Source organism: Podarcis tiliguerta (assembly GCF_965153285.1).
Source record: "Podarcis tiliguerta genome assembly, chromosome: 10".
Classification (NCBI taxonomy): domain Eukaryota; kingdom Metazoa; phylum Chordata; class Lepidosauria; order Squamata; family Lacertidae; genus Podarcis; species Podarcis tiliguerta.
In genome coordinates this window covers 71,886,382-71,902,629 of record NC_139543.1, presented here as the reverse complement: position 1 = coordinate 71,902,629, position 16,248 = coordinate 71,886,382, and the positions used below count along the sequence as shown (strand labels likewise).

Sequence of the window (16,248 nt, the reverse complement as noted above, 5' to 3'; positions counted from 1 at the left end):
ACTTGGCTGGGAAACAGGGAAATGTAAAGATCTCTTTTGTTTCACTTGATGGGTGTTTGGTGGAGGGCAAGGGGAACCATGGGGCAGGGTCCAGGAAGCACAGATTACTGCCGCCAGACCTCCCCTTTCATGATGTAACCATGATGTATTTGGGGGGCTGTAACATGGGGATTAGCAACTAATAAAAGTTTGGGTTCTCTTTTGTTGTGGGCTTCCATCTTGTTTCACCTGGTGGCAGGTGGGAGTCCTGTCGTGACAGTCTTCAATAAAGACCAAGCCTACTGGCTGCTGTTTTGCTCTGGTATTCCTGGCTGGTGTCCTTGTTTTTTGTCCAGGGGACCCCTCAGATTTCTCCGTTAACAAGAGAGAGGGAGCCTTCTTTGTCAAATGCTCTCCCCCAAGAGGCTCACCTGGTTCCTGCTGCAATGTCATTTTCCTACCAAAAACCTTCTCACTCTCCCAGACCTTCTGACATATTTATGTTATTTCAACATCTTTAATTTTAACCTGGTTTAATTGGATGGCAAATAATTTTAGCAAGCAGTTAGGATTTCATTTTTTATACGATTGCACTGGTGTTGATACTTCCTTGCTCCCTTCCCCCTTGTTGCTTGCCTGTGTTATTTTTGAAACATTTGTATTTTGCTGGTATTTTGCTGTTTTATTTAACACAGTGGTACCTCTGGTTGCGAACGGGATCCGTTCCAGAGACCCGTTCGCAACCTGAAAAGAACACAACTCACGTATGTGCGTGCGCAGGTCGCAATTTGCCGCTTCCGTGCATGCCAGTGATGTCATTTTGCGCGTCTGCACATGCACGAGCGGTGAAACTTCAGGATCGCCATGGGACACAACCTGAAAACGCGCAACCTGAAGCAAACTCAACACAAGGTATGACTGTACTGTACTGCACACCTCCTTGGAGCTCTGGGAATCCAGCTCGTTCGTTCTGGGGGAGACTGCTCTGAAGAGGAAGGGGCATCAGGAATCCACAGTCCACTCTGTTTGCCCCAAGTTGGATCGGTCTCAATAAGAATTATTTCCTTCCTTCCTGAGTAATCACATCATTCCATCAGGCTGCCACCTGGTGGCTCATTCTGATTATGACACGGGCAGCTCTTTCCCAGAGACGAGAGTCATCCTCTCTAAGGCAGGGTATCCTGAGCATCAAGGATTGCTAACAGATGCTGGGCCAATGCTCTTTCCGTGGTGCAGGACTGTGTTAACCTGCCTGACAGCGTCCTCAGGATGGCTGGATGGAAGGCACTCTGTGATTATTATTATTTTTTATAAAAAAAGTTGGAAACTGATGGCATTTTTTATGCTCCGTGTCTACAGCATTCTTGAACTTCAGGACTGCCTTGTTCACAGTCCTCCATTAGTGATATTTCTGCCAACTGGTTATTTGCCACCTGGTGAGTCCTGACTATCTTGGCTGTCTCTTAATGCAAACCCAGGTCATCAAGCCTGAGCTTCCACAGCCTCCATGAACCTTCTTCTTCTTCTTCTTCTTAGGCGATCGCTTGTAGATTGTCTTCCATAAACATGGCTTTAACAGTAAGTCCGTAAGTGACTGTGGAGGCCAGTTCTGGATCCACACATCCTTCCATAGTGGGGACATAGGTTTCTGGACAGGAGTTGATCACGCTGTGGATTTGCCAAGTGTGCCTTCCTCTTAGCATGTTTTCCCCTTGCGTCCTGAGTTCGAGAGTCTTCAAAGCCCATGACACCTTTGGGAAAGGCTGTTCTCCAACTGGAGCACTCGCAGGCCAGTGTTTCCCAGTTGTCAGTGTTTATACTACATTTTTAAAGATTTGCCTTGAGACAGTCTTTAAACCTCTTTTGTTGACCACCAGCCTTACGCTTTCCATTTTTAAGTTTGGAATAGAGTAGTTGCTTTGGAAGACGATCATCAGGCATGTGCACAACATGACCAGTCCAACGAAGTTGATGTTGAAGAATCATTGCTTTGATACTGGTGATCTTTGCTTCTTCCAGTACACTCGTAGCAGCAATGTTCTATGCTTACGATAACATTCTAGTCTCTTGCTAATAATGCTGTTTTAAATGTACATTTTATATTTGACTGCCTTTAGTACTGTAACGTTTTCTTTTGAAATGTTTAAGATATATTTTTTAAAAGCTTTGCCTCATTAAATGTACATTCTGCAGTTGACCTCCTTTGTAATGTTTTATTTTCGAATCTTTAAGATAACATGTTAGTTTCCTGTTAATTAGGTTGCTTTAAATGTATATTTGAGTTTCTTAAGTAATGTTTTTGTCAGGGAACTGCCATCAGTGCCGGAGGGAGAGAGCAAAAGCCAGAGGGATTCCAGAGAGCGTCCCGGGATTGGGAGAAGCAGCCCATCTTCTGGGGAAGAGGATCAGCGTAGCACCAGTGGAGAAGGGGGGCAGATGGGGGAAGCAGCGAGGTGGTCCCATGACTCCTTGCCGGGGACCAGCGGGGAGAGTAGGGGTCCTCCATTGCCCACGCCCTCCTTGCGCAGAAGGCTTTCGCGCAGAGAGGGTAGGCAGAGACTAGGCGTCAAAGAGCTTCTTTGCTGGAAGAAGTTTAAGAAACGCCCACTGACGGATTCTGCCAGCGATTGAGACAGCCACGGGTGAGTGGCGTCCGGACAGATAAAGTTTACTTTGGCAGCCCAGCCAGGTGTTTGCACCCAGCCAGGGAGATAGTTGCCTGCTTGCGCACGAGCAACCCCTTAGAAACCATTACAGTTTTATTCTGGGTTGTTTTATTTGACGCTTTAATGTGTTGTAAACTGCTTTGGGATCTTTATATAAAGCGGCATAGAAATGAATAATATTAATAATAATAATAATGAATCGTTAATCAAGAAACAACATGCCTGACAGTGCATTAACTTCTGGGGAACGTAGTGATGCTGATGGGCAAATAATTACAAAAGGAACTAGTGACAAAGACGTTTACAGGGAAGGGAAGGTTTTCCTCTGTTTTTATAGGTTTAACATTCCTATGCAGAGCACTACAGCGACAAGGACATCCTGTCCCCAGCAAAGCCCTTTGTGGCATGCTGCCTGTCACTCATAGCGTGACACTGAACAGCTTGCTACCATCCCAAGCTGGGAATTAATAACCAAAACTGGGACAGACCATCGGAGGTGGTTATTAATACCGAAAGAAACTCGACAAGTCCAGACTGGTCACTTCCTTCTCCCAGGTCTGTCCAGGCACCATCCCAAGAGATTCTTCTCCATGTTAGTTCAAGGGCAACTGCTTTCCCTCCCCAGATACCAACTGAGGGGGTTTTGAGACCCCTTATTAATTTGTCCCCCAGGTCCACTGCTAAGAAGCAGCAAGGAATAGCCATGCCCACCACCCAAGCGCCCAGGAAAAGGCTAGAGAAAAGCAGGCAGTATGGAGGTACAGGCACAGCCACTGAAATTCCTGCTATTGGAACAGCGTGGCTGTGATTTCATACATCAGAATTGGCTAACCTGTTGCCCTATAGATCCAGCAATGCCCATACAGCAGCGGCTGGGGCTGATGAAAGCTGTTTTCCAAAACATATGGGGAGGGGGCAACAAGTTGGCCAAGGCAGGTGTAACTTGCAACTGGCTGCAACCACCGTTTGTGTAAACTTCCCCTGCGTGTGAAGGTTACATAAAAGGACATGAGAGACGCCATCTTCCATGGCCTCTCCCTGTCCCCACAACTTTGCCAAGATGCCAAAGGGCGCCATGGCTGCTCCCCAGAATCTCCCCCGCGCGATCGCTTTCTCAACCCACCAAAAACTGGACCCAATGTAGACAAGGGGAGCACCCAGTTGGCCATTGTGTTGGTTCATAGTCTGAAATACACCACTGTGGATCGCTTTCAAGACCCACCGCTTGGCGGTTGGCAAGTATCACGATGGACCCAGAAGCTTGCATTGACCAGATGGGTCTGGAGGGAGGGGAGGGGAGCAGCAGAGGCACCCACCTCCCTCGGAGGGGAGGACAGGCCCTTAAGGCAGCCTGCCTTCAGCACGCTGGACAGCTCCCCCATCCTCAGAGGCGCCAGTCAATGGAATGGATAGATGCAGACCCCTGAGGGAGAAGAGGAGCTGTCCAGCGTTTCAGGAGCGCCACTGGCCAGCCCACCCCTCCCACAGCAGAGCCACAAATGTGACTGGAGCCCTTTCCCCAGCTTGCGGACCCCCAGAGGAACTCGGCCACCACCAGAACTTCCCTCATGCCCCCCCAGGAAGCAGTTGTGTGTGACCCTGGGTGGTCCGAGGGGGTCCCCCCCTTTCCTCCCTCTCTTGCGTGGCGTCTCTCACCTGGCCTTGCCGCGGCTGCTTCTCCTGAGTGTGTGGGCATCGGCCTCCTTCTCTTCCCGCACGCGCTGCAGCGACGGGGAGCGGCTGTGGGCGCTCCGGGAGCTGCCCGTGCTCACCAGGCTGCTGTCCCCCAACCCCACCCCGGCAGCAGCTTCCTGCATCTGAGCCAGCAGCTGTTGGGGCAGGCCGCGGAGCGAGGGCACTGGGGAGTAGGACGGGCGGCTCTCGGACTTCAAATTGTTGTCGCTGGCACTCCGCTGCAGCAGGCGGGGGGAGGAGAGGCCGCCCGTGCCGATGATCCGCCTCCTCTTCGTATAGCTGGGAGTTTCTCTAAAAGGCACTGTAGGGGAGAGAGAGAAGAGGAGGGGAGACCCAGGATGAATTAGCGACATCAGCTCCGCCCATCGGCATTCAACGACACAAAACGGCAATGCGCTTCGATTCGCCTTAGGGCTGCTAAGTTAACTCCAACGCACTTTGACTTCGCCTACTAAGAGGACTGCTGGAGGACTCTTGAGATGTAAATGGCCCCCAAAAGGGATCACTGCCACTGTAGCACAAATGTTACAAAGCAGGATGGGAAGTGGAGAGCCTAAAGTGAGTTCCTGCTAATTAGAGCAGAGATTGGTAACTGTGGGGCCAATTCAAGGCAGGCCCTGCTATGGTTCCTCAAGGAAGAGAAGACTGACTCCTCCCCAGAGTGGGATGTTGCTTGGCCAAAGGAGAAGAATAAGGGGGAGCTTGGTTGCAGTGGGTCTGGCCAGCTCATAGAAGTGGGAGCAGCAGGGGACACAACGAAGCAGAGCACCTCACTCAGAAACAAAAGACCCCCACTGCAGATCTGGAGAGGCAGATCAGAACCATATCTGGTTCTGCGCTCCTGTTCCCTCTTGGGCTGAGATTATCTCTGCAAGCAGTCATGAGATTCCTGCACTGTGTACCCAGATCCTATTTCCCCCCTGAGATTGCTCAAGTTTTCCCAGGCCGATGGCAGCAGGAGAACAGCTCAAGACCTGGCTGTGCTGCGAAGATATTGCCTGCCTGCTACACCAGGAGCTTAAACAGACAGCTTTCCAGTTCTCCCCATCCAGGGGGCCCTGCCCACCCTTCTCTGCTTCCACAGTTTCACAGCAAAAAGACCAAGGAGGCGTTCCCACAAAAATTGCATTTCCCCTCCACTGCATCTCAAGAAAAAATGACCTGAATATGGGTAGCCCCCAAGAAGCAGCTCCTGGTATTGAAAACATCCGTCGCAAGGAATGTGACAGCTCCCTTTAAAAAGGCTATCAGAGGAACATATTCCTTTTAAAGGTGCATGATTTATTTATTTGTGCAGAGCTGTTTGTTTAAAACTTTTCTGCCGTGTCCTCTGCCGTTAGGGGGCACCTGGGGTGCTGTACAGCAAAGATTAAAACAATGACCTAAAACTCCAGGTATGGAGAGGATTTAAATGCAGCCCAAGGGATGTGAACACTGCTTTCGTCTCAGCCACAAATTGTCGGTGCCAGTTTCTCAGAGCTACAGCGGATATCGGCCGGCGCGTGATAAATGTCACTCTCAGTAAGCAGGCTGCAAATAACTGTATCTGCTTCCAACCTCCTCTTGTTCCTAAGGACATAACACGCTGCGCCAATGGCCCGTCTAGTCCAGCATCCTGTTCTCACAGTGGCCAATGGGAAACCCACAAGCAGGGTCTGAGCACAACAACAACACTCTCCCCTCCTGCGGTTTCCAGCAACTGGGATCCAGAAGCATTTACTGCACCCAACTATGAAGGACAAAGCACATTCAATTCAAAGTGTTGGTGCTGACCTTGAAAGCCCTAAATGGCCTCCGCCCAGTAGACCTGAAGGAGCATCTCCACCCCCATCGTTCAGCCCGGACCCTGAGGTCCAGCTCTGAGAGCCTTCTGGCAGTTCCCTCCCTGCAAGAAGTGAGGTTACAGGGAACCAGGCACAGGGCCTTCTCGGTGGTGGCGCCCGCTTGGACTACTGCAATGCCCTCTATATGGGGCTACCTTTGAAGGTGACCCAGAAACTACATCTAGTCCAGAATGTAGCAGCCAGACTGGTGACTGGAAGCAGCCACCGAGACGAAATACCCATATTGGTTCCCAGTACGTTTCCAGGCACAATTCAAAGTGCTGACCTTTAAAGCCGTAAACATCCTTGGCCCAGTAGACCTGAGGGAGCGTCTCCACCCCTATCGTTCAGCCCAAACACTGAGGTCCAGCTCTGAGAGCTGGTTCCCTCCCTGCGAGAAGTGAGGTTACAGGGAACTAGGCAGAGGGCCTTCTCGGTGGTGGTGGCCGCCCTGTGGAACGCCCTCACATCAGATGTCAAGGAAATAAACCACTATCCGACTTTTAGAAGACAGCTGAAAGTGGCCCTGTTTAGGGAAGTTTTTAACGTCTGACGCTGTATTGTTTCCAGCAACTGGGATTCAGAAGCATGGCTGCTCTTGACTGTGGAGCCAGAGCAGAGCCATCGATAGCACCAGACTGGGAGAGTGTGTGTTAGACACCCAAGGGAGCAGCATTCCGATAAAAAGCCAGCTTGTGTCAGTATGCAATGCACCACCTGCAGCCAATTGCAGCAAACTCCTGCCCAATTAAAAGGTTGCTATTCTGCCACACCCTTCTCATTCCCCAGCCATACAGCTGCTGCTGCACAGGAAAGAAACAATCTCTGTTGTTAAGTATCTTCCTGCATTCAGGACAGGGCCAGATTTACTTATAAGCTAAATAAGCTCTTGCTTAGGGGCCCACTCTCTTGGGGCCCCCAAAAAAATTTAAAGGAAAAAACCTGGATGTACATTTCCAAAATAGAAGATAGAAATAAAAAAAATAAAAGCTACATACAGCAACAGTGTTTTGTGTAGTGTAGGCTCCTATCATGTAAGTCATGGGCCCCACCTGCTAGCCTACTCCCTAAAATATCCCTGGTTTGCTCCTTTCTATATATAGGGTGCCTACATTCTGCATGGACTGGTTGCAACATGTGCAAATGGCTTTAGATACCTATTAGGTCCATAAATGACCATATAGCATATATTCCACACAAAAAACAGTGACAATTTGTTGTTGACAAAGAACAGGTGGACATTAAGGGCCTCATTACCTTCAGGAGCTGAGGGCCTCATCAAACCCAAATCCGGCCCTGATTCAGGACATTGGCATGTCAAGGCTAAGCAGAAACCCATCTACCTGACATACCTGCTACCCAGGCAAAGGCAGGGGGGTGTTAGGTGTGTGTTACTCTGCCTATAGGCCAAAGATATTGTCAGGGCCTGGACTGAGGAGGAATGGTGGGAGCAGCCGCCCATCACTTTTCCTGAACCTTCCCAAGGGCAGGAGGACACTATGAATTTAGAATAGTGGTTTGCAGAGGGGCATAGTCCAGAGGGGGAAAGCTGGGAAATACTGGGTGATGAGCAGCTAGAAGAGGAAACACTGGGGGGGGGGAGAGCTGGCAGATTCAGTGACCTTGGACAGCATTCCTGACCCCCCTTCTCCTAAGACTAGACGGGCTCTGAGAGTGATAGAACGGAGAGCACAGAGGCAACAAGCTCAGATTAGTCAACGTAGGAGTGACGTAAATTAATGGGGACGGAGGGGGTGAACCTTAACTGGGAGCAACACCATTTCTAGAGAGATGTGCATTCCTTTGTCTCTCACTGTAATTATTAAAGAAACTAACTGGTAAGAAGCAATGACAAACCTAGACAGCATCTTAAAAAGCAGAGACATCACCTTGCCAACAAAGGTCTGTATAGTTAAAGCTATGGTTTTCCCAATAGTGATGTACGGAAGTGAGAAGGCTGATCGCTGAAGAATTGATGCTTTTGAATTCTGGTGCTGGAGGAGATTCTTGCAAGTCCCATGGACTGCAAGAAGATCAAACCTCTCCATTCTGAAGGAAATCAGCCCTGAGTGCTCACTGGAAGGACAGATCGTGAAGCTGAGGCTCCAAGACTTTGGCCACCTTGTGAGAAGAGAAGACTCCCTGGAAAAGACCCTGATGTTGGGAAAGATGGAGGGCACAAGGAGAAGGGGACGGCAGGGGACGAGATGGTGGGACAGTGTTCTCGAAGCTACCAGCATGAGTTTGACCAAACTGCGGGAGGCAGTGGAAGACAGGAGGGCCTGGTGTGCTCTGGTCCAGGGGGTCACGAAGAGTCGGACACGACTAAACAACTAAAACACAACAACTGGTAAGAACGCTCCTTTCATTTGATTTGCTTATTCCGATTCCCCGAAGCCTGACAGATATGGGGATTGCTTTCAGCCTGTAGAAGGCTTTCTGGGGGCCCCACAGCCAGGTGGGACCAAAGACAAAAAGTGGGTGGAGTGGAAATGTCAGCCAACAAACTACATTCCAGCCAGGCTGAAGTCAAGAGATTTTTTTGCATACCCAGATTCTGCCCTCTGCCCAGGTAAGCAAGAGGCCTGGTCCCAATCCTAGGATCCATATTCCAGCCTGGCAAAAGCTGCCCTCAAAGGTTGGTGTGGCCCCAGAAGCATTTGAGGCCTCTCTGGGCTCTGCCTTCTTTTACTGTGAAATCTGAAAACCTGCACAGGTGTGCAACCCTCTGCCTCTTTGCATGGAGGACAGTCTTGTGGTATTCAATGGGGCTCCTTTCCAGGCAAGGTGCTGGCAGGACTTCAGCCTAAACAGTTGCTGGGGGCAGACAAGGACACTGGCGGCTCTTGGCATGGCTTTCTGCCCTCCAGAGGAAGCCCCCTCGCCCCCCCCAACCACTTCCAAACCCAGCTAGCCAAGGAATCCTCTGTGAGCCGGTCTCTTTCTTTCCTTCATCTTCCCGGTTGCTTTCTGCGTCTGTGACTCTTGCCTCAGAGATCCGTAGATTGCAAGCACTTGCCCGCCTCTCCGTCGCCATGGCAACCTGATGCATTTATCCCGGCTGCTATCAGTCTAATGACTCTGGCTTTCAGGGGATTCATTCCAAGCCCTCCATGCTCCCTTCTTGATGATCGAGCCACATCTGGAACCCATTTTTTAAATATATAAAAAAGAAAAAAAGTTGTCCCCCATCCCAGTGGATGTGATCGAGGCCGGTCCATTTAATGACTGCATCATCCTCTTTTCTGCAATGGTAAGTCGGTTGCCTGCGCTGGTGTGCTGGGCCCGGGGGTAACCCGAGCAACGTGGTCCAGGTCTGGTCCCGAATCCAAGGGTTCTGCGAGGAGTCAGTCCGACAAGGCCAAGGCAGGACACCAGGCAAGGTCAGGCACAGGATCACAGGCAGGTTCTGGCAAACAGCAATGTTGCTGCCGCAACCTGGGGCGAGGTCCGACAGCCTTTTATCTCTGTTGGGGTAACGGCCGGTCCTGATCCCCCAGCGACTCAGCTCCCTGTCTCGCCCGAAGGCGAGCCCTCCTCCTGCAAGTACTCAGGTCCTCCTTCTCTCAGACCTCAGTCTCTGCATCTGGGGAGACGTTGGTGGGTTACTAGACCCAGGGGCCGCCTCAGCCTGGCTCCGAGTCTGAGCCCGAGTCCCAGGCCATCACAGCTGGGAAACCCCACAAGCAGGACGGGAGGCCAATGGCCTTCCATCCTCAGTCGGCAGCCTCTGAACAAGAAATCCACAGGAATCTGCCTGACCTCCTTTGAAAGTCACCTCAGGTCAAAGCAAATAGTCATTTTATTCACCTCTTCCACTGGCACCATTTGTGTAGAGCTGGACTGGGGGCATGGTGTGTGGAGAGGTGAATTCAACCTTTTGCCCTGGCCATGGTCCCTATCCAAACTAAGGTCCTGCAAAAGAAGACCATCCACTGGTGCCAAGAGTAGTCTGATCCGGATTCAGGGCGCAGGAAGGGCAAGGGGTTAAAGCTTTCCTCCTTCTGCACTGTGCTCTCAGATCTAGCCCGCTTCCAGCTGCTCGTTTATTTATTTATTTAAAACCAGGCTTGCAAGGGGTAAAGATGTGCTTAACAGTTGCTCCTAGTCTGCCCCAAAGATGGAAGCAATGGCCAGACCTTGTGGCGGGGAGTTCCCCCAGTCCTGAGGAAGCCTCTTCCTTTGCCTGTCCAGGCCAGCATCTCCTGCTAAGCAATTGGGGGGGGGCAGGCATTTGACTCAGTAGAACCATTGAAATTAAAGAACATCCCATCATTTTCCATTCATTTCAATGGGTCTACTCTGAAGGAAACCTAGATGAGTACTGCTCAGCATCTTTGGATGACCTCTAAGTTTGAGGGGGGTGTTGAGGAAAACACTCTAAGCTTAATTTGCCAGCAAAGCAGAACCCCCTTTCTGAATCCCTGGGAGGTCTATTCAGACTGAATTCGTGGCTGAACTCGAACTCTGGTCTCTCCCAGGTCCATGTTTTCCTGCTGAGAGGACACAGCTCGTAGCTCAGCGTTCAAGGCACTTATCTGCTCAGAACTTCCAAATCCCCTGCTCCAAAGCAGCTTTTGTTCAATTAAAGCCTTAAAAAATCTCACCAAAAAACCTGCAGTGACAAAGACTGTAAATGAATGTTTAGGAGCAGGAAAATTCTGAGAGCCAAATGGATTCATTAAAAAAAACGAAACTTTTTTTTAGTAAAGACTTAAAGAACTTAGGTAAATGCTAATTAAACTATGGGGTGTGTATATCCTATGAAACTGTTCAATCAGAGTGTTGAGTCAGAGAGCCCAGCGCTGCTCTCCCTGATGGGCTGTGATTCACTAAGTCCAAACTTTTTTCAAAGAGGGCCAGATATGATGAAGTGAACAAACGTGAAGGCCGACGATTTTACCCCAAAGTTGTGGTTTTTTTAGGATTGTAGTCATTGAGCTTTTTTAAGGATTGTCACAGGGGCTGGATTAAACCGAACAGCGGGCCGGATTAGGCCCCCGGGCCAGGCTTTGGACATGTCTGCACTAAGGTCTCACGCTAATAGTTTTTCCCAGGACCGAAAAATCCCGAGAGGTGTTTGTAAAGAAATAACGACAAGCGTGCCTCAGAGCAAGTGCAGAGTGCCCCGTCCCCCTTCGGTGAGTAATCCCAGCCAGCCTCCTGTGGCTGAAGTATAAACGGCTCCTTGCCACGATGGCATTAGTTGAGATCCACACTTTAGCTGAGACTCCTGCATTGCAGGGGGTTGGACTAGATGACCTTCAGGGTCCCTTCCAACTCTAGAATTCTATGATTCTGATTCTATGCTCTGTCTCCACAGCTGGGGCCGGCAATGCATCTGAATACCAGTTGCTGGAAAGCACAGGAAGGGATAGAATTGCTCTTGTGGTCAAATCCTTCTTTCAGGCTTTCCACAGGTATCTGGTTGGCCACCATGGCAGATGGGTGCTGGACTGGGTAGACCACTGGCCTGATCCTGCAGGCTCCTCTTATGTGGCTAGTTGGGTATTGGATTGATCTGGCTGTTTGTGCTGGGCCCAGGGGTAACCCGAGTAATGCGGTCCAGTTCCGGTTCCGAATCCAAGGGTTCCATGAGGAGTCAGTCCGACAAGGCCAAGGCAGGACACCAGGCAAGGTCAGGCACAGGATCTCAGGCAGGATTCGGCATACAGCAATGTTGCTCCCGCAACCTGGGGCGGGGTCCTTTTATCTCTGTCGGGGTAATGGCCGGTCCTGATCCCCTGGCGACTCACCTCCCTGTCTCGCCCGAAGGCGAGCACTCCTCCTGCAAGTACTCAGGTCTCTCCTTCTCTCAGACCTCAGTCTCTGCAGCTCGGGAGACGTCGGTGGGTTACTAAACCCAGAGGCTGCCTCAGCCTCTCCTGACCCAACTGGTAGTGGAGCAGCTGTAAGTGATGGCCCAGCTGGAGGCAATGAGGTCATCCCTGCATCTGGAGCCAGGGCAGGCTCAGGCCCCTGACTCGGCCCAGCTGGTGCTTGTTGCAGGGGAACCTGTGCTGACTGGGGCTCTTCAGAATCAGGCCCCAGACTTGGTTCACATGCCCCCTGAGGCAAAGGTCTGGTGTGGACTGAGACTCCTCTGGCTCTGAGTCCAACCCTGAATCCCAGGCCATCATACCGTTCTTATAAAAGCTCTCTGAAACCACTGAAAGAAAGCAACCATTTTGGCGCAGGGGAGCGGAACGCCTTTGAGCGCTTGAGGTGAGCAGAGGCAGATTTGTGTCTTGCGTGCTTCCACATCCCCCCCCTCCAGGATCTCCCGATGGTGCTACCAGCCAGTGCCACCCTCTGGGCACCTTGACAGGGAGGGAGGGGGCTTGCCAAGCGGAGGGGCCAGGAGAGCTCTCCGTGGGAGGCGGCAGTTTGGGCTTGTGCTCAATGAGCCGAGCAAGGTAATCATTATTTCCCCACCATCAGCCGCTTGGGGAAAATGCTTAATTGCATGTCGGTCTGATCACAGGCAGGCTGGCAGTGTCACAGGCAATTTTTGGCAAGCGAAGGGCTCGCGCCAGCCTCGTTTCTGAGCAGGCAGGAGCCGAGCAGCTGTAATGGTGCAGCCGCGGCAGCTGGGAGTTCAGGCTCCTGGCAGAAGCCACTCGTTTTCTTCAAAAGCCCAACCGTGAGAGAATCTGGGACCCGTGAATGAGCAGCTTGGGTGCCAGGAAGCAAACAGAGGGGTCTGGCCAGGCCCCCATTTCCTCTGGGAGCAGCTTTTGGTTTATGGGTTCCTCTTGGGCTCATCTACGTGCTGGCAGAAAAGGAGCACGGCAGATGTTTTGGGTGCAGATTGGGGGGGTCAGTACCTCCACTGCCCTTTTCGCCTTGCCCTTTGGGTACAATGGTCATCTTGCGCAAAAAGCTTTCAGTGTACAAAAGATAGAATTGTAGAGGTGGAAGGGAACCCAAAGCTCATCTAGTCCAGCCCTTTGCTGTGCAGGAATCACAGCTGGACAATCCCTGACAGGGTCTTGCTTTCCTGGGAAGCTGGTTAGGCTCAGTGATCACAGAGGGGCTGGGTCTGTTTAGCCTGGAGAACAGAAGAATCATAGAATCATAGAGTTGGAAGAGACCACAAGGGCCATCGAGTCCAACCCCCTGCCAAGCAGGAAACACCATCAGAGCACTCCTGACATATGGTTGTCAAGCCTCTGCTTAAAGACCTCCAAAGAAGGAGACTCCACCACACTCCTTGGCAGCCAATTCCACTGTCGAACAGCTCTTACTGTCAGGAAGTTCTTCCTAATGTTTAGGTGGAATCTTCTTTCTTGTAGTTTGGATCCATTGCTCCGTGTCCGCTTCTCTGGAGCAGCAGAAAACAACCTTTCTCCCTCCTCTATGTGACATCCTTTGACTGAGAGCCATCTTCAAATACCTGAATGGCTGAAACATGGAAGGTGGAGGAAGCTGGTTTTCTCCTACTCCGGAGGGTCGGACCCGAACCAATGGATTCAAATTACAAGAAAGGAGACTGAACATCAGGAAGAACTTTCTGAGAGTAGCAGAAACAGAATGGAAACCTTGGATGGTGGTGGACATTCCTTCTGTCAAAGAATTCTGGGCACCAATTTGGGAGATTTTTCTTTTGTCCCACTTATTTCCCCGGGAAAACCCAGAGTTTACTGCTGAATTGTATCAAACGTGAATCCACCGAAAACCCAGCTCGTATTTGTTCTGAATCAGCAGGAAACCACAGGAGGAAAAAAGCAAAATGTCTCACACCTGTGCTTAGAAATCACGGGACCAGCAGAAGGGTGGTGAACCCAGAGTTACAATTCCCTGCAACCCTTAACAAACCCAGAATTCTTTTTTTTGGGGGGGGGGGTGGAATTGTGCTTCAGGTGTGCCTTAAGGACATAGGGCTTGACCACACTTCCAATTGCCCGATGCCTGGAAAGCAGGAGTTCGTGGAGCTGTATTCCTCCTGGGAAAATCTACTCTTTAGCTCTAAATCGGAACAAACAGCTATCTGCAGGAAACTCGATGGCTGTTTACTCCGATTGAGCACTAAAGAGTGTTTTTTCCCGGGGGAAAGCAGTGGGACAAGGGGAATTGTGGATGAATCCAGAGTGTGTCTGCTGTCTATGTCCCACCGGATCTGCTCTCCTATGCAATGGCTGTGCTGGCTGGGGCTGGTGGCCGTTGTCACGCAAAACATTTGAAAGGCACAAGCTTGTGGCAGGCTGGCCTACCTTCCTCACTCCTCCTTTTCAAGCTTCCAAAAGCCACGGAATGCAGCAGTGAGAAACATCATTGAGAAGTTTTAGTTGTGCTGTACTGCAGCTCACCAGCAGAGCACAAGTTCGAATCCTGGCAAGGAAAAGTAGCCCATCTGAAACCCTGGAGAGACGCTGCCAGTCAGTGCAGACAATGCTGGGCTGGAAGGACCAATGGCCTGACTTGGTACAAAGCACACAAGAATGTAAGTGGAGCACGGCTGGATCCGGCCCACAGCCTACCCAGTCCAGCCTCCTGTTCTCACAGCGGCCAACCAGATGCCCCGGTGGGAAGTCCGTGAGCAGGATTCGAGCACAAGAATCGTAGAAATGTTGGAAGGGATCCTGAGGGTCATCTAGTCCAACCCCCTGAAATGCAGGAATCTCAGCTAACGGATCCATGCCCATCTCTGTGTTTTTCAGCAACTGGTATCCACAAACATTGCTGCCTCCAACTGTGGAGGAAGAGTAGGGTCATTGTAGCTACAAGCCATTGATAGCATCCTCCATGAATCTGTCTAATCCTCTTTGAAAGCCATCTAAGTTTGTGTCCATCCCTGTGGGAGGCAGTTCCACAGATTAACTCTGCACTGTGGGAAGAAGGACTTTTTAGAACCTGTCCTGAATCTTCCAGCATCGAGCTTTGTGTTATGTCTGTGAGTACTCTTAACCGTGAAATAAGAAAGATCTATTTCTCGCCCTTGATTATGAAGCAGATTGTCTGTGGCTTTGCAAAAGGGGAAGGGGGGCTTTTAAAGGAGTCCCTCCATGCGGGCCACTCCTGTCAAGGACACATCCTGCACGTGACTGTGCACTGAGGCAGTGGGAACAGCTTGTCACGCTGATGAGTGATTCAGCTGCAGAGGCCCAGGTCCTGCGCAAAGCTTCTCTCGCAGGGGCTCCAGGCGCTTTCTGACTCTTGCAGCTGCCGCCCCAAACCCGTCACACTCTCAGCCCTGCTGCCCTCCAATCTCCATCCTTCCGTAGCGGCTCCCAGAGTCAAGCACAGCCCAAGGTGTGGCAAATCTGGCAAAGCGATGGAGGCCCAAAGCGATGGAGGGAGAGGGGTGCTTAAGTGAGAGGGAGGCGAGGAAAGAAGACAGGGCTGCAGGTGAGGAGTCTTCAGCCCAGAGAAGCTATTTCGGGTGGTAAATTGCATGTGGCAGGAAGGGGCCAGATCAGAGAATCATAGAAACACAGAAACACAGAGTGAGAGCTGGACCATAAAGAAGGCTGATCGCCGAAGAATGGATGCTCTTGAATTGTGGTGCTGGAGGAGATGCTTGAGAGTCCCATGGACTGCAAGAAGATCAAACCTATCCATTCTGAAGGAAATCAGCCCTGAGTGCTCACTGGAAGGACAGATCCTGAAGCTGAGGCTCCAATACTTTGGCCACCTCATGAGAAGAGAAGACTCCCTGGAGAAGACCCTGATGTTGGGAAAGATGGAGGGCACAAGGAGAAGGGGACAGCAGAGGACGGGATGGTTGGACCGTGTTCTCGAAGCTGCCAGCATGAGTTTGACCAATCTGCAGGAGGCAGAGGAAGACAGGAGTGCCTGGCATGCTCTGGTCCATGGGGTCACGAAGAGTCGGACACGACTAAACCACCACCACCACCACCACAACAACAACATAGAGTTGGAAGGGACCTCAAGTGTCATTCAGTCCAACTCCCTGCAATGCAGGAATCACAGTTAAGGAATCCCTGACAGGTGGCCATCGTTAAAAACCTTCAAAAACCTTCACCACCTTCCAAGGGAGGCCATCCCACTACCACAACTTCAGGTGGAACTGAGGGAAGAGGGCTGCAAATGCCCCTGAAGGCCCGATGGGGTTGTTTTCTAAT

At 51.0% G+C, this 16,248-nt stretch overlaps 1 protein-coding gene across 10 annotated transcripts in view; it reads right to left on the bottom strand.

The window, feature by feature from the left end:
- The window catches only part of SHANK3 (SH3 and multiple ankyrin repeat domains 3), a 434,403-nt gene that overhangs the window by 217,691 nt on the left and 200,464 nt on the right, over positions 1-16,248 (bottom strand). For all 10 annotated transcript variants that reach the window (XR_014502588.1, XR_014502589.1, XM_083401725.1 and 7 more), the window contains one exon: positions 4,302-4,641. Coding sequence is in view for 8 of the 10 variants with exons in the window: in XM_083401725.1 (XP_083257851.1) it covers positions 4,302-4,641 (340 nt within the window). In the remaining 2 variants the exon portion in view is untranslated. The remainder of the gene's footprint in view (positions 1-4,301; positions 4,642-16,248) is intronic.